We start from the raw sequence: 25,267 nt of genomic DNA, 5'->3' as shown, positions 1-25,267 counted from the left end.
GATAAACAATTATTAAAGCTTGGAAAGCTTGTTTTCCAGGTATTTTTCAGGTATTCAGCAATCCCAGTGCATGTCCTGCATTTCTGCATGGAAGCATCCATTTTTATTGAAAAAAAGCTGACTGAGAGAATTTTAACAGCACCTTTAAACACTTAAAAAAAATTCTGTTGTTACAGTTCTCTGGAACTGAAAACTACTACTGACTGCTATGTCACCCCTGAAGAGCAGCAGAAGATACCATTTTTTCAATAAAACAACTGGGAAAATAAGTACAGTTCTAAGCATCATCAAATGCTTACTTGCTCTGGCTCAGGAGTAAGCACTGGAAGAAAGCGTTACAGAACTGTAACAAATATCGTCCCAGAAGGAACATGTTAGCTACATGGCAAAACCGCATTTAACTGAAAATAGTTACCAACACCCTTCCATCTCCACTATTTCTCTTACAGAGTGAAGATTATAACATCATATATCCAGGCCTATATAACTTATTCAATTCTATATTTCTTCTCTCTCTCTACAGTACACGTACTATATGTAAATATTCATATTATTGAACACTTTCTTTAGATAAGACACCTCAGCTGATCACAAGATCTCTACTTTTAGATCATGGATTAACTCCGCAGCACTGCAGCTGGGGAGAAAACATTATTTTTTCATTTAAAGTTTTAACTTCTCCCTGTGAGAAGGGATCAGAGAGAAGCTGAAATGTTCTGCTTGCATCCTTCCAAGAAGGCAGCAGAACTCCCTGTCAGATATACCACCTGGATAACACCCCCTCTCCAGAAGTCTGCTACCCTTGGTATTAAAAAAGTTAAATTTATGGCACTAGCTTTTGAGTGCCTCCAGAAGACGCTTACCTTAGCATTAAATGACCGAGGCATGTAATAAAGGAGTCCTTTGTGATTGTAACTATTTAGGATCTTCCCAAGACCCACTATGTATAACTCTAACCTCAACCCTAACCCCCTGCCCCCTCCCCCTAGCTCTCCCTCTCCCCCCTAACTCTCTCTGCTCTCCCCATAACTATCCCCATAACTAATCCTCCCCCTAACTCTAACCCCAAGACTAATCCCCTGTTTCCCTGACCCCCTCTCCCGCTAACTCCCCCACTCACTCCCCCATCTCCCGCTAACTCTCCCCCTAACTCCCCTCAACTCATCCTCACTCCCCTCCTCACTCTCACCCTCACATTCTCCCCCTAACTCTCGCCCTTCACTCCCCCCTCACTCCTTCCCAGCTAACTCTCCCCCTTCACTCCCCTCCTCACTAACTCTCCCCCTTCACTCCTCCCTCACTAACTCTCCCCTTTCACTCCCCCCTCACTAACTCTCCCCTTTCACTCCCCCCCTCACTAACTCTCCCCCTTCACTCCCCCCCTCACTAACTCTCCCCCTTCACTCCCCCCCCACTAACTCTCCCCCTTCACTCCCCCCCCACTAACTCTCCCCCTTCACTCCCCCCCCACTAACTCTCCCCCTTCACTCCCCCCCTCACTAACTCTCCCCCTTCACTCCCCCCCTCACTAACTCTCCCCCTTCACTCCCCCCCTCACTAACTCTCCCCCTTCACTCCCCCCCTCACTAACTCTCCCCCTTCACTCCCCCCCTCACTAACTCCCCCTCTGACTAACTCTCCCCGCTTCTTCTCCCCCTCCCTCCCCCGCCCCGCCCTCCCCCGCCCCGCCCCCCCGCGCCTGCGCGGCCCCGCCCCGCGGCGGGCGATGGGCGCGCGCGGCTGAGCGGCGCGGCGGGTCCCGGCGAGGGGCGGCCGCGGGGTCTCCGCGTTCCGGAGCGGCCGCGCCTTCCCCCTCGGGCCATGTCGGCGTGGCTCGGGCGGGCGGCGCTGCTGCTGGGGCGCCCGGGCGGCTCCTCCCGCCTGGCCTCGCCGCTCGTGCCGCGCGGGGCGCGGGCGCTGGGCGCGCACCCCAGGAAGGAGCCGATGGAGCCGCTGAACACGGCGCAGGGAGCGCGCGACTTCATCTACAGCCTGCACTCCACGGAGCGGAGCTGCCTGCTACGGGAGCTGCACCGCTTCGAGTCCATCGCCATCGCCCAGGGTGAGCGCGGGCCCGGCCGCGGCGCCGTCGGGGTTCGGGCTCCTCGGCGCTCCCCGAGCGGGGCGGGGCCGGCGCCGGAGCCCTCCCCGGCCGTGCTCTTCGCGTCCCATCCAGCCGTTCTTGCCGGCTCGGTGCTTCTCCTTTACAGCCAAGCCGAACCCTGCTCGTTGCCGGCTCTGTGCCTCTGGTTGCGGTGCTGTGGTTCCCGGTCCCCGGTGCAGCGAGGGCTGGGTGTGCCTGTGCCCTAGGCCGCTTGGTGACTTTGGCAGCGCCGTGCCCTTGCAGAGGGCGTCTCGGAGCCTCGTGGCTCTTCTCTCCGTGCCTGGAAGGAGCCTTGTGCCGGGCACAGGACGGGGCTAGGGATCGGCCGTGGGGACGCCGCTTCTGGGAAGAGGCGGAACCTTCCCGGGCGCTGGTTTAGTTTTGTTTCTAGCAGCTTGCGGGTAAACACTAGTGTTTCCAGCCTGAAAGACAGCGGCTCACTTAAAGGGCTTATTTTAGGAGCAGCGCTGCTGTTTTACCGAGCGTGAATCGGTTGTATTTGTTTTTCCAGCATAGTGGGAAGTCGTGCTGTAAGCTGACACTAACTTCTGAATACTAACAACTAATATTCTTCCTGCATAAATCCTCCTCGGCTTCTGAAGGGTGTTTGCCGTGAGGTTTTTGTGTGAGTTTGTCTCAGCGGTTATTGCTCGGCTGAAGCTGGGATGTGCGCAGAGCCGCTGTGTTACCTGAGCGAGGAGCCTGCGGTGGGTACCACACCGAGACTTTAAATTGCATCTCGGTATAACGTCTCAAGGTTTGCTCAGAGATAATTCAACAGATGGTCCTATCTTGTAGCTTGTTGCTCAGTTGTTGTTAGCTATAGTAGGAAAGTGTGTTTCTGTGAAGTACTGTGACTTTCTGATGATTCAGAATTTGTAAGACACAGTAACAAAGGCATTTGTTTGAGTCTAGAGACTTTATTGCACGGGACCTTATCAGTAAACTGCAAATTTATTCTGATAGTGGAAATTGTGGTTCCCTTATACTTGAAACTGTGAGCATTAATCTCACCAGAGATAGTGTTTCAACAAAACCTCCGTTGTGTGCTTGGTAGTCTGACAGATAAAGGCTGCACAAAGTGCTTTAATGCCATCAGACCTTAGTCCTTAGAGTCAGATTCTTGATCTGTGCAGCTAGTAGCTTGATAAGACCTTTTTTAAAAAAATAATCTTTAGTCAGCTCCATTCATGGTTTGGTTTGGTTTTGTTTTGTTTTACCAGACCACAGCATCATAACAGCTGTCAGCTTTTAACTCTTAAGAAATGACATTTCTCCATGTGTTATGGAAAAAGAAAAATCATAACCAGGAAGGATTTCTAGTAAGTCTTTTGGATAAAAATTAGAGGAAAACAGAAGTCTTTAAACTGTAGTGTGTACCCTGTGTACATTCCCTGATATCCTAGAGCAGTAAAATCATGTGAAGAAGAGAGTAAGCATGGCACAGGAATTATTTAATGCTGGTAAAGTGGGTGATTTGCTTTCTTTAGATGCACCTGCCAAAGCACTCTTTGGTGTACATGTATGTGAGCTGCTCTGGTCTGGGGAAGAGAATGGCAATGCCAGGAATCCCTGGTGGGACTGATTGTCCATAGCTGTTTCTGTAGAGGGTTGATATTGACAGAATTCAGATTTTACATGAAGAAAGGCGGTGAGCATTGAGCCAGGCTCTCGGGGAGAGTCGGATGTGTATTGTCACTCTCAGCACCAAGGAGACCCTGAAGAGAGATGAAGTGTGTAAAAGGGCCGCGCCGGAAAGAAAATTATGTGATTTCTGGGCTAGCTGTTGGTATTCTGTGCTTAACATTCTTTATTATGGTTAGATAATATTTTGCATGTTTGCTCTTTCCTGTTGTTGAATTGGAGATTTTACAGGAATGACCTAAATAGGTACACGGGTTGTGATGGTGAGTAGCAGATGGGGGTGAGAGGTATTTGTACCCTGCTTTCCACATACCTTCTCCAACCTACTAGTGCCACTTTTTCATTTTTACAGCTGATGAGTTCAATCAACATAAAATGGTTTTAGAGATGTTTAGTTTCTTCTCAATCTTCTCATTTGGTGGCAGCATGCTGTAGGTCCCAGTAGCTGATTCTTTAGATGATGTTGCTACTTTTGCTTGTGTTGCGATTTCCATTGAAAGTGATCCAAATGCAGTCTCTAAATTCACTTCTCTACCTGCCGAGTAAATTCCTGTGTCCTGTGTGAATCAGTCTTAATCATGAAATGCCAATGCAGTTTTGCCACTGTGCTTAAGTTTCATGCCTGTGATCTTTTCATACTTCTATATGGAAAGGGAGGTCTCAGTCCATCCCCTTCTTAACACGGTCCTTATTGGGTTAAGTTTTGACCTTCTTCCTTCACTGCCTCTTCTGTGCCCTAACAGACCCCATGTCAGCTAGGGGAAGCTGTCAGCAATATGGGGAGACCTGGGCACATCAAGATCCAAATGAGGACTGTTCCTCAGCCCATTCCCAGGCCTATCACCAGAAGGATGCAGTTCCATCAACTAATTGCCCTAGCGCGAAATATGACAGTACACACTATCTGTGGCCTCCGCTAATGGCAGAGGCTGCAGGGAAACCCATCTTTTGCTGCCGCTGCTACGCTGAAGGACGGTCCTCAGGTAGGTGAGTCATAGCTGTTGACCCATAAGTTAGGTGAGTCTCTGAAGCGTTTTTGAAATGTAACGCATCTATTTGCACTGTAGATGGGGAGAAGTTAGTGATGGGGTAGCTTGGAATATGTCCCTGCCGTCACCCTGTCACCTCATCAGCTTGGACTTTTATGTTTGGACACTTAGAGCTTCCAGATGCTGACACTGGCAGTCGGTTTAAACAGTTTAGCTTCTGGAAAGCTGCTGAAACTCCACATTATTAATAAACACTGGGATTGTTCTGTTTGTTTTAGTGCTTCAGCTGACAGAGCTCTGAGTAAGCGTGTGATAAAGGATGCCTGTGAGGCTGTACTCACTTACCTGGGAGCCCTAGTTGAAATAATAGATGGGTTTTGCTTTGGAGAAGCAGGGGGGCAGCTGGGAAATTGAATCTTGATGGGATTTTCTCAGGAAGATATTTTAAGAACTGTCCTCTTTTAGTGTATAATCTGTATCTTGCTAACTATCTCAAAATTTAGTCAAAACATCAAAAAGTGGCTCTTTTTTGAAGAAAGTTGCAAGAGCTTCCCACCTGTGTTTAATTTTCCTTCTTCATTAAGTCTTTCTTTCTGTTCTTTTTGTTTGGGTTTTTTTTTGGTGGGTTTTTTTTTTTTCCTTTCTAGTCTTGGAGAGGTGAATAAGGTCTCAGAGGTTTGAAACAAACTTTTATATTTCAACTTCTGTTTCTTGTAACCATGGTAGTGCACCAGGTGGAGGTAATACATGTGGACTTGAATACAAACATTGTATTTTTCTTTCTCATAGTTACAGAAACACTGAAGCAACAAGTAGGCCAATTCATTTTAAGTGTAATAGTTCTGTTTTCCTGCTTGTGGAAGTGGTGCCCCATAACTGAGACTTAGTTTTGTGGCAGTAAGACAGTCAAATCTTCCTTGGTCTTCCTTATTTCTTGCATGAGGGAGATGAAAGTGTGAAAATTTTGCTAGCAATGTGGAGAATGATGGTTCTGCCTTTCTGTAGCAGTTTTCCATTATGAGTGGTAGTAAGAGGCTTATATTCAGGTTTTCTACCTTTAGTTTCCAGCATATGATATGAAATGATTCATGACAGCACTTCTAAGCAGTGCAGCAGGCCTAGTAGCAAGGAGGAAAAAGACTAAACAGTTTGGCTGGCTTCGATAAGAAATATTAAACTTAGCATTTCTGCTGCATCTTTATTTCTTCTAAGGGTACTGCTGTTCTTATCTGTGCCAGGTTGAAATATTCTTGAACTCAAATGTAACCATTTTCCATTAATAATACTAACACAATGGTGGTCCAGGGCATCTAAGAAATCTCAGGTCTTGGTGGTGACAGAATCCATTATTTTCCTGTATTTTGTTGCAAAGATGGGAAAACAATCCCTGGTTTCCCATCTTTGTGTACATATACATAAAATGTATATACACAAATACATTGTATATATAATACATAAAAGATATGTATTGTATCTATATTATATATATATTTAATATATGTGTATATTGAACACAATTTCATGAAAGAACCAAGTTGTGCTCTATATTTTTAATGGAAGGCTTTTGTGACATGATCACCAAAATACAGTCCTTCTGATGTGTTTTGTTGCCTGTTGAGGTTGTATATTAACTGGAAGATGTGCAAAAAACCCAGTAGAAATGCAGTCTTGACAGCCAGCTTTGGTTTAATTTGCGGGTCTTGAAGAATGCAGTCTCCAGCTAGATTGCTTTCGAAGGCACTAGTATGTCATACCATACACGGTTTAATAACCTGACCAAACTCGTGCATTCTGATAGAAAGATGTTCATAATTTCAAGTTACTGTACCTTGTCTTTGTTTAATAAAATCAAAATTTAGTGTGCGGGTAAAGGGTATCACCTCCACACATTCAGTAGGGCTGGCAGCTGGGGCAAGATCTCTTTGTGGGAATTTGCAAGCTTTTAGCCATTGTTGGATGAAATTTTCCTTTAGTGTCAGAAGAAACATCTCTAATTTATGATCTAGTTTTAAATTTACTGGAATAGCTTGGGGAGAGTTAGAGTGCAGGTGCCCCCACTTCCTCAGCTTTAAAAAGAAAAGTTAATTCGTGGGACAGCAAATGTTATCAAAGACAAAACAGATTTCACTGAGGTTTTTAGGCATTCCAAGTACGATCTCCTCTGAAAAAAAGATTCCTTTTGCTGCACAAATCAGACTACAAACCAATCAGTTTACCTGCTGTGGTGGTTCAGATACGACTTGGGATTTAGTACCTCTTTTTGGCAGAACTTAATCTGTGTTAGTGCAAGAGGGCATGATTCCATCCTTCTGGAATTCCTGGTCTTGTTTAAAGAGTGATTTCACAGTGGAAGTATGAGGTTTCTTGGGAGGACACCCAGCCTGCTAAGCCGAGAGGACTTGGTATGCTTTGGCAGGTATGATGGCAACTGGTGGGGAATGTTTTGTGTTGGTTTTTTTTTTCTCTTTCCTCTCTTCTCCAGGCCCAGTGTACACGGGTGGGCTCTTGAGTGAGCTGTGTGTGGAGAAGAATCGTTTTCGCTTCTCCCTTGCTGTGACCTAAATCAAGAAGTATCTGTTAATTCTAGGTTTTAGTTGCTGTTCTAGGAAAAGGTCTTCTAGCAGGCTGTGGCAAGTGTCTGATTTTCAGGTCTGAAGTGCCCCAGCAAGCTAGAGAAATGACAGACTCTTACCAGCCTGCCTACATGCAGTCCCTTTGTGTTCTCAGGCCGTCACAGCGCACACCAGATCTATTGCTGATCTCACTGCTGAGTCAAAAACACTCGGTGATGAAAAGAATGTTACGTTTTTGATAAAACATACTACTGCTCATTTTGCAATTAAACCTTTTTTTCTTTTTTCCTTTCCAAAATCATTGAGCCCTCTTATGCAGGCAGAGTGCAGAAGGAGGAGCACTATATACACTCTGCCGAGCATATTCTTTAAAATCTGCAGATGGAACTGTTCTGTTCTGAAACAGTGGTCATCTATGTAATGCAAAGTATTTCACGACCTCTGATAAGGTCTACTATTATAAAAGACTTCTCACCATGACTGTCAGTTAACACTGATATTAATTAAAAAACAACAAAAAAAAAAGGAACTATGGAATATGAAGTGTTTTTCTAGTTGCTCTAGCATTGTTTGTCTTAAGCCTTGGCAGAGAGAGGAAGAAATCATAATCTGTTTTCAGTCCCTTAGCTGTCATGTGCTTCTCTATCTGGAATGCTCAATGCATAAACCTGCTACAGCTTTCCCAGGCCTCAGTGTTGAAGAGCAGGGCTCTGCCTTCTGCCATCTTCAGGGAGCTGGGACAGAGACCAGCCAGGGAAAGCTGGATTCTTGCTCTCTTGACAGATCACTAGGTGGTTACACAGATGTTGTGACCACGGATAAGGCTGGTTGATCAAGAGAACCCTGCTGCTCTGTTGAGCAGGATGTAGAGGTGGCATGGCAGTTTCACTGTGATTTTTATCTTTAGACTGGGTTCTCACTTCTGAAATTCAGTTAAACTTTTTTTTTCATGTTCTCTGTATTTACATCCTGTTTCAAGAATATGAATGCCTCTTGTCCTGACAAAGCGTGTGGGAAGGACTGAACATTGCATGGGAATATCTTAGTTAAAAGATTTAATGCTTCTGAAGTCCTATTAAGAGGCATGTCCTGTTACCCAAGAAAACTTTTGGAAGTTTAAGTGTGAACAAAACCCTTACCTCCGAAATATATTCTTGGGCAGTAGAAAATAATTCTATAGCTTATTGCGTTAGTCAGTCAGACGTTGCATGTCTTTATTGCAATGCTCCTCCATGTTTAAGCTTTATGTCAACTGGATGCATGTGATTGATTTGGACTTCCTTTTTTAAGTTAGAATAAAGCTGCAAGTTTAGGTAGCTTGAGGAAGTTAAATTTTTCATCATGTTGTCATCTCAATGCATGCACAGTATCTTATGGAAATGTGAACTATGCAGAAAAAGTTTCATGAAATTTTAACTTTGAATACATTTGGTAATACCCTTTCTCTGCTTTAAACTCCATTTTTGAGGCTTTAGCTATTCATGCTAATCTAGATGGTGCTTTGGGACAGGACCACGCATATGTTGCTTAAGTATTGGAAGGTTTTGCTTTTGTGGTTTGGTGTTCTTCCATATTCTGAAATTTTACATGCTCATATAACTTAGAGCAGGTTCTAGTCCAACTTCTCTACTTAAATGCAGGAACTTTGCCGTATGTTTTTGCAGAGGAGAGCCTGCAGATGTTCAAGTGGAATTGCTGCAAGACCTAGAGAAATTGAATTTGTTTATAAAGGCTCATTCCTTGCTGGCAGATAGTCCAGTGTTGATTGAAAGATTTAAAATAATGACTTATTGTTGTCTTGCTTTTGAAAACTTTTTGTAGCATGCAGATATCCTAAACCACTGATACCGCTTGAGAAGCCAGTGAAGGAGGTAGTGTCACCAGAGGAGACCAGTACTTTTGGTACAGTAGAAAAACCCGAACAAAGAAGTGTGTTTGCTAAGATGTGGCATTGCGTAAGGCCAGCAGGCTGCTGTTTTGGCAGACTTCTCGCTTGCTTGTTTTGATGCAGTTGGCATGTATTGCTACAAGAAATAAAAGTACACACTTTTTGTTTGTTTGTATTAATATAAAGCCTTCAGGCTCAAGGATTTCAGTGATCCCTGTAGTACCTTGTGGACTTACTCTTAATGTGACCAAAGAAATGTTCCAAATCCCTTGCAAAAAGTCTCGTGAGCTGTAGCATAGTTTCTGGATAATACTTGACCAGAGAGTTCGTACTGTGAAACAGCTTCATTTCCTTGAAGCTCAGTGTCATCTACCTTATGCCTTTTCCTAGGGAATTGTTGTGCATTTAATTACATGGCCCAAACATAACGGAGAAATAGTATTACTGTTAAAAAATACCATTATTCAGCTATCTGCCTTTGTCCTTCCCTGCAATTAATCTCCTAAAAAAAAGATAGAATAAGATTGCTCCATCTTTTGCATGTTTTTAAGCATGCAATGTGACCAAAATAGTTGTCATGCATGAACATTCGTTAAATAATGAATTAAAAAAAAAAGTCTAAATCTTGAGCCATTGTCTTTCAGCTGTGTCTTGTGTAAGATAATACATTTTATAGTTACCAGGAGACAGATTTTTCCTTTGAGCTAACTTTGTCTGGTAGGAGGGTGCTTTTGATTTAGGTCTTTTTAGGAAAGATCACTTGAACTGCAACTTTTACTTATAATGCAGCTTAAACCTTTTGGAGTGATAGATTAGGAACATTTAGATCTCCATGTAATAGGCATGAATGAAAAGGATCATTTTTATTCTGTGGACACAAAGGTACTGTTTCAATGTGTAGTTGAAGTTAAAAGCAAATGAAGCCTACCAGTTTCTCTAAGAAAGAAATTATTTAAAGCTTACTCATTCAGCTGAAAACTCTTAGCTGGAGTTAGTCTTATTTATTATTTAATCAAGCCAAATGCAGAACTACAGGGGCAGCTGATGTCTCCAGGAGAAAATGTTTTTCTAAAAAGAAAAAGTAAATGGGAAAATGAGGAGTATGTTATGCAAACAGAGTACTTATGGAAGCTGACTTGGATCTCTGGTGCTGTTTATTACTTTTTTTTTTGTTTTGCTGGTAAAGAAGCATCTCAGGCTGGGGAAAGCTGGACTTGTATGTGAGCTTTTTTGTTCCCTCTCCTCTTTCTTTCCCTTTAAGTTACCACAGTATTATTTAAAAAACCTCACCGCATACCTTTTCTGTTTTGGTGCTGCATGCCTCCATTAATGTCGAACACTGTGGTGGTTTTGGGATGTGACTAACCCGTGTCTGAAATGAAACCCTTGCTTCCCCTGTAACACAGGGAGCTTTTCAAGGTGAAGCCCACAGAATACTGGTTTTAAGTCAGCAGAGTGCATATTTCATTCAAAACTAAGGAATATGAAAAGGTAGCTGCTTCACCAGTGTTCATTGACTTTACATTCTTAGATATTTGCATGTTAATTGATAAGAAAATACCCACCTTAGCAGCCATAATTGGTTCTGATACTTGCTATGCTCTTTTTCCTGCATCATTTGCTGGTTTCTATTTGCATGTGATGGACTCCTCACGTTGGTTGCTTTTTGGGTATTCTTTGAGGTTTTTTAAATTCAGTTTTGACAAACTGACATGCTTTAGGTTTTGGCAATTTTTTTTTTAACTTCAATATTTCTTTCTAGATAATAAAAAGAGCAAATAGGAATGTATTTGAAGACCACAATGTTATGAGTTGGAGATGGGGCATATTCTGTGGCAACTTTCCTGTTGTGTTGGAGCAGACGTAAGGAGCAAGTGGCTTGTTTTATTCTGTCCTACTGCTTGTACCAGGAATAAAACCTTTCCTCAACATGCTTGCTAAATACTTCATAGCTTTTTAGGATGTCAGATAGGAGCACGGGTGTTTCCAGAATTAAAACTTGTCTTGCCTTTTGGCAGTGATCCTGATGAAAGGCTCCTGTATGACCTGGGGGAAGGACAAAGCCTTGGAAAATCTTTTTCTTTTCAGAAAGAATAGAAAAATTTGAGAGAAAAAAGCTTCTACAGTGAGACCAACTTGAACTGAGAGGAGACAGAGACATTGATCTCAGCAATGGCCCAGGCTTTTGTCCCCAAAGCTCTCTTCTCTGAGATAGTCCTGGGCCTGTCAGCTGGACACCAACAGTTTGCTCAAAACCTTTTGGGAAGCCTACAGGCAGGGTTAGGAGGAGACACAGGATATGATTCTTGTCACGGGCAGAGATCTGTCTGCTTCATGGCGTGTTAGTGCATGTAAAGTGCCGCAAAGCACTTTTCTTAAGATTCAGGTGCTTTGTTGTGAACCAACAGGGGATTGCTGAGTTTTGTTCTGCCGCATTTTTCTTTTAAACATCATCAGTTTCTGGTTATTATACTGTTAATATAATTTTTTTGTTCATGGCCTTCAATTATTTGCTCTTGATAGCTTTTGGCTCTATGCAGTGATCTATCCCTTACTGCAGACCAGTTCTCTATAACTCATCTTACGCTAAGTGTGAATCATCAGTTTCCATTAGGATATTTTCCCATCTTTCACGTCAGTCTGAATGGGCAGAAATTGTGTTTTATTTGGTTTCATGGAAGACTAGAGAGAAATATGCATGGAATGAACAGATTTCTTTAGCCAGCTCTCTTACATACCATCAGCTTGTATTTTCAGATTGCAAATAGTCTGTCAATCCAGCTGTTTCTTTGCTTCATTAAGTCCTGGCAGTGGGCTGATTTTTACAAAGCACAAGTGATGTTAGAAGTGTAAAATTAAGTGTTTTGTTCAAGATAGAGATGTAGGAATTAGCAACTGGGTCCACAGCCGTCTTGCCTAATAAAGATTTTTACCAGTGTGGAGAGATGGGAGAGCAGCATCCTTCTCCCCCCTGTTTTCCTTTTTAATATTTCATGGAGTAAAGTAAATGAAGCTACCTGTTTCAATTTGCTTTAAAAATGGCAGTGGTTCTATAAACGATCAGCCTGGTGACCTTTTCCTTCTGAAAATGTCACACTGTCTCCTTGTGATTGTGTCCCTCACCCTGAGCAGAAGCAAAATTAAAAAGATGCATTTGTGGGTTCTGGTACAGCACAAATGGCCCATGTCAGAAATGACTGGTTCCGGTTGGGTCCGATTTTTTAGAAAGCAAAAAAAAAAGAGTCTTTGGATCTGTAATGTTTTATTTCTATTGTTTTATCGTATCAGCCTTGTTTTCAGATGCAGCTTATTTCAGTTTTTGCAATTGGAGTCTAATATGGATGAGTTTTACTACAGTTTGTCTGACCTTGTGTAAATGCTCAGTTTGCAAAAAAAAGAAGAGCTCACTTTAATTCTTCTTTCCCAGCCATGGAGGAAAAACATTCAGAGGGCTTCCCCGCTGTGGGATAAGAGCATGTGCAGATGAGCTGTGGATGAGCTGATGTATGGTGATATGACTTGTCTGTATGGGTGTGGATTTACTGTTGTCTTCACCGAGGCTGTGCAAAGGGAATGTCCTGTTCTTCCATCCTGATGTGAAAACTTCTGGGTGTGCAGCCTTGTTTCTATTTCCCATGCTATCACTGTCATTCTTCTCTGGGCCTGGCTGTATGCCTGGCTGAGCACAAGTGCTAGAAGAAAGGAAAAGTCCCAAATACATGATCAGGAGTGAATTTAGGAACAGGAGGAAAAACACGATATCACCCCTTGAAACAGCAACATGACTTTAGATCACTTCAAGGTGCAATTTTGTTTGACCTGAGGTGCTGTCTTCCCTGTTTTCTCATGGGAGGTGAGGGTTTTGTGTGCCTCAGGTAGGAGTTTGTCCTGCAATCCCTCTGTGCCAGTAACAGCACATTCAATGACTTGCACTAGTGAGCAGTACTGTTTCTATCTCCCAGATTACTTTTTTTGGTGTTGTCAAATACTTGCATTTGGGAACATTTTTGACCTCAAAATTTCTCCTGCCTCTTGTGACTGGGTAGGCAGCAGTGTCTCATCCTTTCCTCTGGTCTTATATCTGGAATTATTCCTCCTGGGATTAGTGGCTACCCTGCTGTGTCATACAGCACTTTGCTTCAGCACTGTAGAAGGCGTCCTCAGCCTGAATCCATCCCCTTCCTTGCTGGGGGAGAACAGGCAGTGTAATCATTGCCTAGATTTTGGAGAAGCAGATGAGAATGAGGGAGGCAGGGATGCTGGAGGCACACGGAGGTTAGCCCCCATTGCACACCAGGAAAAACCCTGCAGGAGCACAAATTTAATTAAGGTCTCCATTAAATACCGGTGGTACAGGTATGTCAGTGATGCTGGCAATACATAAGTGCCACAGACTATTTTCCACTGCCGAGGGGAAAAGTGTTAAATAGATTAGATTCTGTATTTCCTGCTTGTAGAAAACAAAACAGGGTTATGAACATTAGGAAAAAAATTTTCCTGGAAAGAGTCATTTGGCACTGGAACAGCTGCCCAGGGAGGTTTTTGAGTCACCTTCCCTGGAGGCATTTAAGGGATGGGTGGACGAGGCGCTGAGGGGCGTGGTTTAGTATTTGATGGGAATGGTTGGACTTGATGATCCGATGGGTCTTTTCCAACCTGGTGATTCTGTGATTCTATGTGTACAGCACACTTTGGATTCAGCTGTGAGTTTGTATGTAATTTAATAATTCGCAGGCTGATTAGCAGAGCTGGAGGTGGATCAAGTGATTTCAGTGCTCCCAATTGAAACTGTGACAAAGGAACAGGTGGAAATACAAGAAGAGGAAAACAGAAAATGTGCAAAGTTGAAAAACAAAGACTGCACTAAGTTATGGAACCCTGTCTTTCATAAACAGGGATTGGGTGCTTTCATGGGAAGATTAAGCAGTATTGGGATTAAATAAATGATCAGATGTACACAGCTTGGTAGCGCAGAGGTCCTGAAGCGGCTTTAGAGGGAGCGTGTGCACAGCTGTGACTTGCAGTGCTGTGACACAGACTGAAGCTTGCATCGGCTCTGCAGTTAGATTCACTTGCAACTGAGCTAGTTAAATCCTCCTGATGGAAGGCTTGTGCTTACCAAAGGCTTTTGAAATGCTGACCAGGAATATTTTCCTTGTTTTGTTTTGCAGAATAAAGACAATTGCTTGAAAGAGTTAAAAGTGAACTTAGTCAGAACTGTTCATTTCTAGGAAGAGTAGAGCCCAGCATTTTTTGTTGTCCTTTACTTCTCATTATTTATATGACTTTATTTACAAAATCAACAATCTTTGTTATTTCAGATAATTTTCTGAACAAATTGAATTGTTTTGAGTAGAACTCAAAATTCACATGCAGACTAAATTACTAAGTAGTGCAGCTGAGTAACAACTCATCAGATATTCCGTATTCTAATAGCATAAAAGTCAAAAGAAACCATTTTGAGGTGAAGTTCCAAGTGAAGTGAATTTTATCTGGCTTTGCATTGTCTCACGTAACATGCGTTCCTCCAGCCGTTTGCCAAGGATAGCTGACGTTGCAGCTTGGTTTCGACTGTGTGGAGTCAGATGTTGAAATCTCACTGGTTTCACAAGTGCAGCCAGAGGCTTTGCTAAGTTATGTGGGGAAAGGAAGAAGAAAGGTGCCCATGAGATGAATCTACTGCAGCTTCTCTAGCAGCAGGCTAAGCATGAAGAATAGCTCCATTGCTGCTGTGTTCTGTATTCATTAGGTGTTTATGTAGAGAGCTACAAATTATCTTAGTGTAATTTGTGGCTGGAACTTAAATTCTCAGTGACTTCTTATGCTGTTTGGTTTTGCTGGCAGTTATGAATACTTCCTTAAGGACTTCAAGGGAGCTTATACTTTTGTCTCTCCTGCCCCAATGCAGTAAAAAAATCAGAAGGAATGTAATTACACTTAATGTGGGTCTGTAACAGAATATTTGAACATAATTCAGTTTATTTATCCACTTCCATAGAATCATAGAATCACTAGGTTGGAAAGGACCCACTGGATCATAGAGTCCAACCATTCCCATCAAGCAGTAAACCATGTCCCTCAGCACCTCATCCACCCGTCTTTTAAACACCTCCAGGGAAGGTGACTCAACCACCTCCCTGGGCAGGCTGTTTGTCTCATTCTGGGTGGCTGTCTTAATTCTGAGACAGATGCAAAGCAATAAACTATATGCATTTAAAATTATTTTGGAGAAGCTAATTTCTGCAGTCTTAACTTGTTTCCAAGGTTGTCCTCAGGCAGGGAATAAAACTTTCTGCTTGAGAAAAGGCTGATACGTTAATGGTATTGTGATTTAATAGCAGATTGCCTTCAGCATTTTGTAAAAATCATAGGAGATTTTTCTTAAAGGAGGGGAAAACACCAAACCCATCAAATTTCCATCCCTGTATTCCTGTACCACTGTAAATACCTGCATGCAGTGTTGGTCCGCAGGGTTCTTGCTGTTGGAGTACAGATGCTGATGCTGCTGGTACTGGTGACTGGGAAGCACTGCTGTTGCCAGCCTTGGATTTGCTCTTACAATAAGCATCTCTTGATATTAGCCTAACCACTTTTTGTCGTTTCAAGATTCTTGGGTAACTGCAAAGGGCAGAATCTCATATTCTGTGCCTGGGGATGACAGTATGTGAACAGCAAGGGTGTTTAAAAAAGCCAGTGAATAGGATGTGGACCTGGTCCACTACATGTGCAATGAAGCATGAGCCCCCTGTGTTATTAGTCTGCCCTGTTTTGTGCTAGAGTAGCAGAGGAGAGAGCATTGCAGTTCCCCTGGGTGCTGCGCAGGCTGTTGTCAGTCAGCGTCATCCTCCAAGGGATGGTGCTAGCTGCCAGCACAGGATCATGTGCCTGCACTTGAAAGCCGGTGCTGCTCCTGGTTCTTTTAAATTACCTTCCCCTCCTCTTCATTTTTTCCTAGGAAAGCAAGTGTGGGGAAAGGACATAAGGGGGGGGGCATAAGCAAACTCATCTCCTGCCACCATCTCAGATTTCTTATTAGAAACAAGGCCTGAGGGGAACATCACTAAATAAAGGATATTATAGTTGTGTATATATAACTCCCTAGATATTTCACGAGTGCTCATGTGTCGGCATCAATGACTCCAAACTGCTCTACTTAAAGGTGATGAAAGCCCTCTACTAGATCAGATCTCTTCAGTTGTGTGTAGAGCTCTGGTAATTCTTGTTAACAAATCTTTTGTGGTGTCCCACAGAATTGCTTTGCTTATCTGTTTGCATGAACCTGCTATGGAGAACAGCCAAAAGCCTAATCTCATACCCCGATAATACATAGATACTATGATCTTATTTGTTTCCAGTTCAATACAGTTGCTGAGCTGCTGCTCTGCTCAGCTTTGAGCTGGTGAAATGATTGATGGATCCTTACCTTGAACCAGAGAGGCCTAAGAAAAATCAATGTGGATGGAGAATTGCCAACACCTCATCCTGCTGAAACACAGCTAGAGGAGTCTGTTTGGATGAGATTAATTCCATTCTACTGTTAGTCTGAAGTATTTATCTGTGGTTTTCCATAACGAGTGGGGAGGGTGTTGTTAATCCCCTGGGAATCCAAAGATAGAGGAGTTAGCTATGTCATCGGGAGGTGTCCCTCTTGAAGCTCCTGGGAGTTTGTTGCAGTACCCAGGCACAGGAATGGGCAGGATGAGAAGGCAAAGAAAAGCCAACCTTCATTTGGGAAGATGGTGTTACTGTTTTTTCAAGGCAGAGGGAGGTGCTACAGCCAGTGTGTTTCTAGACAGAACTTAAGTACCTTTTTTTTTTTTTTTTTTAAAATAGTATGTAACCGTTCACTATTGGTATGCACAGGACAAAACACCGTATTATTTTTCCTGGTCACTCCCATCAATGTTACCATGTTTCTGGCATTTTTATACAAACGCTTCAGCCATTTTTCTGACATTTTTCATTTCTCTTTGAAGGAGACAGATCAAACTCCATATTTCTATCCTTACCCTGCATCTCTATTACAAACTGCAAGCTCTTCCTGCATTGTCATCATTTTAGCTGATTAACCCTTTGGATCTTAAGGCAAACATCTTATTTCTAAATTTTTTAAGCTGCAGTTTGAGATCTTGTTAAGCAAACCACTGCAAATCCTGTGTCACTGTGAACCTGCTTGAGTGGAAATGAAATGCTGACCTGTAAGTTTATATGGCACCAATACAGAATTTGATTAGATCAGGAAAGAACCCCCTCTTAACACTGAAGGCAGTGATTGGAGTCTCTAGATATCTGCTGGCATTTTATGCCTTCTAGATTTCAAGTCAGGGTTTCCACCTTAGGTCTCTGTGTTTTGCTAAACATCTTTAAAATTATAGGAATGGTGTAGCATGTTTTCAGAAGGGATAATAGGATAAATGTATTCTATAATTACAATATTTAATGATGAATATCCAGTAAGCGCTGCAGGAAAAAGTTGAAATTAACATCTATAATATTTGAACCTAGACTATCTTGCATCTGGTGAGAAATAATGCACATTTCTATTGCTAAGTGCAGCTATTCTAGGGAGCAACTGCTGACCACTAGATGAAGTGGTGCAGAGTAGTTGTATTCCCAGTCATAGGGGTTCATTTTCCTTTAGAGCAGGCTGGCTGCGTCTCTTGTACTTAGTCCTGGGGTCAGTATGTCCAGGCTGCCCACCTGCTTGGAATTAATTATTCCTGAAATAACTCCTAGGTTTTGTTCTGAAGGGAATTGGTTGGTTGATACTGGAGAGCGAACAGCAGTCCTGCAAAGTTTGTTGAACCCTGGGTCCACTAGATACAACGATAGTTTCAAATAAAGATGATAACCTGTTCTGCTACTTCAGGGTTTTTCAGGGAGGAAGATGGACCATAATCACTGTATAATTGCATAAAGTGTTAGGAGTATTTAAAACAAAACCTTTAATGCTCATAGTGTCTTATTTCTGTTTGTGCAGAATATTTGTTTGCACATAGTTATCTTTTCAGGGGTGGTTAAGAAATTATTCTACCATTTCTTCTGTCTATTCATCGCTCACTAGTGCTTCACTCAGTTTTCTCTTCTTGTGTGCATGTGACTTGAACGGGCTGACAGCCAGGTTTATATTTAGCACTGCACGAGTCAGCATCCTTTCATGCCTTAATTGCTGTAGCAATTGGAAACCATTTGTGTATTATAACAAATGATGCAGAATTTTTTCTTTGCTGTGAACTCATGGATTGTTTTTTCCCATTTGGAATAGTAAGGGAACCCAACTGAGGATCAATGGACATGTTTTTTCAACTCTGTGTCTTGCTGTATGTACTGAGATTTTTTGCAGTTTTTGTTAAAACATCAAGAGCAGCAGAGGAGGACCAGAGGGGGATGGGAATGTGCCTTGTGAGCTTATTCCATGAATGAACTCATACATCGTAGTCAGAATTTACTCTTCAAGATCCACCCCTAGACACTGATCAAAGCAGTAATGAATCTTCATTTCTAGGCTTCAATTCTGAATTCTGGGGATAAGGATCCTCTTGCGATCTCGCATGTGAAGGAGTACCTCTCATTAACAGGCACAGATATTTGATTTCTTGTTCTGTGCAAGTGAAGCCCTTGGTTTCTCCATGATGTGTGTCTGAATGATTTGCTGAAGTGACCTGCACAGGGTTTTTGGAGGAAATGGATTGATGGATTTGAGACAAAAACCCGCCCTAACTTCCAGATGAGACACTGAACTTCAGAGCTTGCAGTGGATCTAGATTGCCATTATTTTTTTTAATTCCTCCTGCTTACCTTCTGTATATTCATAGTTAAAACATTAATCTCAATATATTGACCACTGTTTAAAAAAAATCTGTGAAACAGAGCTGGTGTTCTTGTCTTAGATTTCACAATACTGAACTGTAGCACATATCTTCCCAGAGTTGCCGTGACCATAGTGCCCGTTATCATTCTGGTGCATTTCCTTCCCTTGGGTGACAGTAACAGATTTAGATGTAATATTTTACAGCAGTGTTAGCTGCAATTTGAATAAAACATAATAAAATGTGCCTTTAGGCTCAAGTTCCCTGTATGCTCATTCTTAAAAAATTGGTAATCAAAAACCAGTGATGATCACTTTCTGTTTTTTTGTTTGTTTTGTTTTTAACTGACTGCCTGAATAAATGCATCCCCATTGCCCTTCAGTCATTTGGGGGTCAGCTAAGAATAATGTTGAAACTAAATCACAGGTATTGTCTTGGATTGAATTGGCTACAATTGGCAGAGTTAGTTTAACTTGCTGGGTTTGGGCCAAGTTGTAGATAATGGTATTATTTATGTTGACAGTTCCATATTCCCTCCTGGGTTCTGTCTATTAAAAAAAAAAAAAAGTAAATGTTTAGTTAGCAAAAAAGTGATACTGTAAATACAAAAAAGATCAAGAACAGATTTGAGAGGCAGTTGGGTTTTTTTTTCTGCTCTCCAGACTTTGGTAATTCAGGGCATGTCACCTGTATTGCATTTGCACTTTGGCTCATAACTTCATTTATGGTAATGAATGTCAGTTAGAAAATAGCAGTATTCCTTACTCTGCCATTTCATTTTATTCCTCCTGCGATTAGATGAATTCTGGTACCTTATTCAGCACTATGGCACAAGATGACCCAGTGAATTGGCTGTTGTGAAATCCAATATTGGCTCATGTTAGGGGTTTTTTTAGTTCTTGAAAGGGGGTTTAGCAATTAGGATTTTTATTTTCCCTCCAGTAAAATTGGTGAAGGGCTTGTATCCTTTACTGTATCTCTGAAGATTTTTTCTCTTTTTTTTTTCCTGAGCCTTAAAAATTCAAGTAGTCAGAACAGCTTCCTATGATTAAATACCTTATTTTGAAATACATTTTGCTATCTAGAGTTTTTAAAAATTGCCTTGAAGATCTATATTTTTTTTAGGCTCTCCATGAAATGTCTCTGTGAGATTTTCATCTCAATGATGAAGGAAACTGTGTGTCAGGCACTCTTTCTACTGAGCTTAGCAAGACTTGAAAGTTCTTACAGACACGGCAGGAAGATGTGGTTACCTACATAAGAGTTCCTTATGGCAGTCTCCAGAGTGTGGTGCTGTCACCAAACCCTCCTTAGGAACCTCTCTTTCAGTCTTTGAATGCCTTAGTGGTGTTGAAGCACCTTAAGTGCCCTGCTTCATAAACCAGCCGTTTAGCAGAAATCCCACATTGCTAAAGCAGGTTATGTCAATGATCAGAGAATTTCCACTTATGTTTGATCCCTTGCTGTTTCCTCTCTCCTGTCCCCCCAAAGTAGTGTCCCTTAGCCTTCCTCCTTTTAAAACTATCCCAAGGTAGTCCTTGATTATGTTCTAAAGGAGGAGGTTTGTGTCATTTTTAGTTAACGTGACTTGAAACTCCCATTATGCATAGATGTAAATGTTTGGGGTTTTTTTTTTCTTCTACCAAACACTTGTCCTCAATTCCTCCTTTTGGTATAAGTTTCCAAAATCAATTATGCACCGATTTTTATCTTTTTAATAGCTTTCTGTCTATATTAAATAGAGTGTAATCATGTAGACCGCCATGTCCTATCAAACTCAAATGCGTGTTGTAATTAAATCCACAAGACTGATGTTCTAGAGCTTTGTAGTATTGGGTGATAAACCAAATAGTCTTCTGTCTTTTGTGTTGGTACCCAAAATGCTTCGTTTGGGTATCATAATCGGGGCACACTATGAAAAGTTGTCTTCCTTGGAGGTAAACAAAATGTTGCCTGGAAGTTGTTATATGCTGTTGTAGCTTTTAATCATGAAATCTTTGTATATGGAGAACTAAACTTGAAGAATAGATGGTACTTCAGCAGGGATGGTTTCAGTGGCAGCGTCACATAAAACCAAGGAACCACACTGATTGGTGTCATAGCTTCCTGTTGGAACAGAAAGACAGGGAGGGCAGCACTCTCTTGGTGACCTCCTGTGTTTGACTATAGGAGTGACATGGATGCAGGGACACTCACTCTAGTCTGCACAGTTCAGGCATGTGCCTAAATGATTTGGGACCTGCGTTTGCAGCGTTGTCTTTTCGTGTACTTGGCTGCCCAAAGTAAAATTTGAATATGTGAGGTAGCATTATAGGCTATGTTTTACCATTTTCTACATTTACCTAATCAAAATCATAGAAGCAACTTGCCAAAAGCTTGGGGTTTGTAATACTTGAAGATATTGGGAGAACTTTTTAAAAATAGATCTTATGCTCAAAATCCGAGTTGAAAAAAAGATAAAAGCCTGAAGGAGTAGTTTATTTTCTTTCCCTTCCCCCTGTGAAATGTGTTGTTGTTGCCGCTGTGTTCGGTGCATCACTTCTACTAGACTTCGTTAGCTGCCCAGAGGTACTCTGTCAGGTCTGGAGTGACATCCTGGTCCTTTAAGGCTCCTAATGGTTTGGTACCAAGATGCCCGAAACATGCACCAAATGACCAGTTGTGATCTGCCGCTACTGAATTCAGTGGTCTGTAGTATCATTGTAGTGTTTTCCTTTTGTGCTTATACTAGCTATCAAAAGATGCCTCTGTCAGAACAGAAAGGGTAGTGGATTTTTGTAGACTGTCTCTGGAGGAAAGGAGGTTGTCTGCTGCTTGCATAGAGGCCCTCTAAAAGCAAATAATAAAACACAGTCCTCTTTAGATGTCCTAATTTTTCTAATTTTAGTGTGTTTTTTTTCTAATTTTCTGTAATAAAGATGGCTGTCAGGCTGCTTCTAATATGTGCTGTTACTTTGCATAATCTCTTATACTAGATTAATTTTGTAGTATTCTAAGACTTTTTGGCTTTTAATATAAAGTTACCTTTTGTAAAAATAATTAAAATATAGAGGTAAAGTAATTTGCTTCAAATTCTAAAGCTGTTAAGTAACATAACTGTTGTTTTGCCTGCTAGTAGTTTGATAAATATTTTATAATAAACTGAATTTGTGATGAACCAGCTAACTCTCTCATTTCATTTTGACTTCTCTAGAAAAGCTGGAGGTTGCACCACCATCTCCAGGACAACTGAAACATGGTAAAAGAAGGATATTTGCTGAGTGTGGTTCAGTACTTGTGTGGTCTGTCTTTGAATTGCTTCATCTTTCTTCTTCTACAAGTGCTGGTCTTTCTTCATCCGTGTGGTATGGAATAACAAAACCAAAGCAAGCACCAACAGTCACCCTGTCCCGTTTGTTTCGTAACATCTCAGCTGGAGAATGTGCACCATTTAGTGAAAGTAGGACAGAAAGCCCAAATGAGAGCGTGCTGTTCAAAGCCAGCCGCAATTGCTATGTTCTAAGCCAAGCAGTGTTGATGCTGCAGTACCTTATGGGGTTTTTTTGTGTTTAAGTGTAAAAACTATTCACTTGCTTCTAGTTGCCCATATTTTAAATGGACTCAGAAGTGAGATAAAATTGCAGAGGAATTGGAAATATGTTTGGTATTCTTTACAATACTACGGTCATTCAAATTCTGATTTAGTTTCCAAATCAGTATATTTTTGTGATTTTAGAGTCTTCTTGGTGAGAAAATGTCTTTAGTTGAACATTTTCCTATTCTAGCTATCTATGCTTGTTTTTTATTTGGTGTTTTTTTCTGACAATTTTGGTAGGAATTTGAACTCCTTTTGTAGCTCCAGAATTTGGTATATACATTTTGAAAGTACTGAACTTATCTGTGTATTTGTTATTTATGTTTTTGGGATTTTTGTCCTGCAATGGCTTGAAAAGAAAAATTGGAAAGTTTCATACGTTCTGTGCTTTAGTTTTTCACCTGTGCATTTAAGAAGGTATGTGTGTTCTTACAACATAGTAACAGAAGTCCAAATGTGCTCTAGTACCTGAGTATGAAATATCTTGTGTGGCTTTGTTTTGTATATAATCATGGATTTGTGCTGTCTATGAGAAGTAAATCTGAAAGGGATTCATACCAGTCTTTTTTTCGCATGACCAAGGTTCACATACTCTTCTTTATTCCCTCTTCATATATTTGCATCTCTGCAAGTTTATGAAATATAGGGATTATTTCTTGTATCTGTAGTGAGGAAAAAACCTTAATAGCTGGTGCATTTTAAATGTTAAAAAAAGCTAAAAGATCTAATTTTCAAAGCTTTTAGTCATGTTATGTGTCCTCTGAACTGTATTTTGTCTTATGATGCTTTCACCTTGAGACTCAGCTGAAGGCAATGCTGTGCAAATTCGCTCTCATCTCCATCAGAAGCTTTCAAGCTGTTATAAAACTTGAGAGGGAAAAAATGTAATAGGACAATGAAAAATACTTTCAAATAGGATTTACTTGAAGTTTCAGGAATGAAAAGAAAAAAAATGCATGAAACAAAAAGTGGAACTTGCTTTCTTAATGTATTGAGGAACAGCTTCAAGTCTGGCTTGTCTTCATCATAGTGCCAAAACAAAATAGAGATGCAAAAGTTTGGGTTTACTAGTGAGATAGTTAACACCCTGTGATGCTGGTGAAAACCACCTTAGCATTTGCAGATTTAGCTGAAGTGATAAGAGTTGCCCTGCAATACTCCTAAAATACAAATTTTTAGGAATGTGTGAAGAAGGTGGAGCTCTTGCACAGGAGTAGAGAGGGAGTTAGAAAAAGGTGTTATTTTGAGGAAGAGGAGAGTGCAGGGAATCTGGTGAGACAGTGAGTCTATCTCCAGTGATACTGTAATACTGTAATATTGGTTGGAAGGACTGTAAATAGTATCAAAGTTGGTGTAGTTTTAAATATTTCAATCCAAAATTGCACAAGTATTTGCAAAGAGTAAGTTCCTAAGGCTTAGGTGTAGCGAAGAGTTTTAACAAACCTGATGGGAACAAAATTCACTAATAGACTGGTAGGGAAGGGATATCCTGTGTGTTGCCTTTGTTTCTCTTGAAGACAGTTTTAGACTGACACTTCGGTTGTTTGTGTGAACTTTCTTATAAATACTTATTTTCTCTTTGTTACTTATTTCTTTTAGTGTTCTTCCACAATGCATTACCTTTTGTAGGGTTTGGATTTTTGGATAATGCAATCATGATTGCTGCGGTAAGTTCATTATTTCATTCCTTCATCAAGTCAGCATGATTCACATTTTTCAAGTAGTAGATGAATAAATGAGACGTTCAGGAAGACTGTTACCACCATATCGGCTCACTAATTTCTATTTTAATTATTCTTTTTTAAAGAGAATGTTCATGTTCCGTTCACCTTTGTAGAATGCAGAGGAGTGTTTTTTTCCTTATGAAAGCTGGTATTGTAATTAATTTCATGGAATTGAGAAGAGGCTTGCTTCCCCCCCCTCCTAATTTATACTTCAAGACATGCTTATGCTCGTGTAGTAAATACATTTTTTTTTTGTGCTGACTGATGATAATGTGATTGTAATGTGTTGATGAATAGGTCTTCAGGGTTATTATTGATGAATTCTTTTGTTCCAAGTGATGCAGGCTCTGTTAGTGCTGATGCTGATTTGTACTGATGAAGCCTGACATTCCTGAGTAGGACTCAAGATATTTTCCTGCTCATTTGGAAAATGAAATGGGCTAGTGCAACAGAAAGATGGATAAAGGCTATAGATAATGTTCCTCGGGTAGGATTATCATTGGCAGCATGATATTAATCATGGGATAATTGAGGTGGGAATGGACTGCAGGACCCACCAAGTCTGTAGTCTTGCTCCTGCTGAAGGCCTTCTCAAGATTTCTAGTCTTAACCCCTGCTCAAAGCAGGGTCAACTGTTAGGTCAGGCCAAGTTGTTGATGATTTTATCCTGTGGTTCTTGAAAAGTTTCAAGGTCATAGACTAAACAGCCTGACTGGACAACCTGTCCGATGCTCAGCTGTCCTCACAGAGGAAACAGTTTTCTTATAACTGCAGCGTGCCTTGTTTTTTGACTCATGCCTGTTGTGTCTCCTTCTTGGGCCACACATTGATGTTTCATCATGTAGTTCAGTGTGATTTTATGTTTCTTCAACTGGAAAAGCAAGGAGTTACAATATTGTATTTTATTTGCTCAATGTTTGTAGAAGTTTGCATTCAGAGGTGTATATTCAGCTGAGAATTAC

General features: G+C 41.3%; 1 protein-coding gene across 3 annotated transcripts in view; it reads left to right on the top strand.

The window, feature by feature from the left end:
* Window positions 1-1,759: 1,759 nt before the first annotated feature.
* Window positions 1,760-25,267, top strand: part of TMEM65 (transmembrane protein 65) — a 31,167-nt gene continuing 7,659 nt past the window's right edge. Inside the window, exons 1-4 of one of the 3 annotated variants that reach the window (XM_069854650.1) lie at window positions 1,760-2,062; window positions 9,132-9,212; window positions 22,201-22,245; window positions 24,181-24,248. In XM_069854650.1, coding sequence (XP_069710751.1) covers window positions 1,822-2,062; window positions 9,132-9,212; window positions 22,201-22,245; window positions 24,181-24,248 — 435 coding nt within the window. In that variant the 5' untranslated portion in view covers window positions 1,760-1,821. Of the gene's footprint in view, window positions 2,063-4,491; window positions 4,732-9,131; window positions 9,213-22,200; window positions 22,246-24,180; window positions 24,249-25,267 lie in introns of all 3 variants that reach the window. The other 2 variants (XM_069854649.1, XM_069854651.1) reach the window with 2 other exon arrangements.

The sequence above is a fragment of the Phaenicophaeus curvirostris genome, chromosome 3 (assembly GCF_032191515.1).
Source record: "Phaenicophaeus curvirostris isolate KB17595 chromosome 3, BPBGC_Pcur_1.0, whole genome shotgun sequence".
Taxonomy (NCBI): Eukaryota; Metazoa; Chordata; class Aves; order Cuculiformes; family Cuculidae; genus Phaenicophaeus; species Phaenicophaeus curvirostris.
The sequence above is the reverse complement of the archived record's forward strand: the minus strand, read 5'-3'. Positions and strand labels throughout refer to the sequence as shown.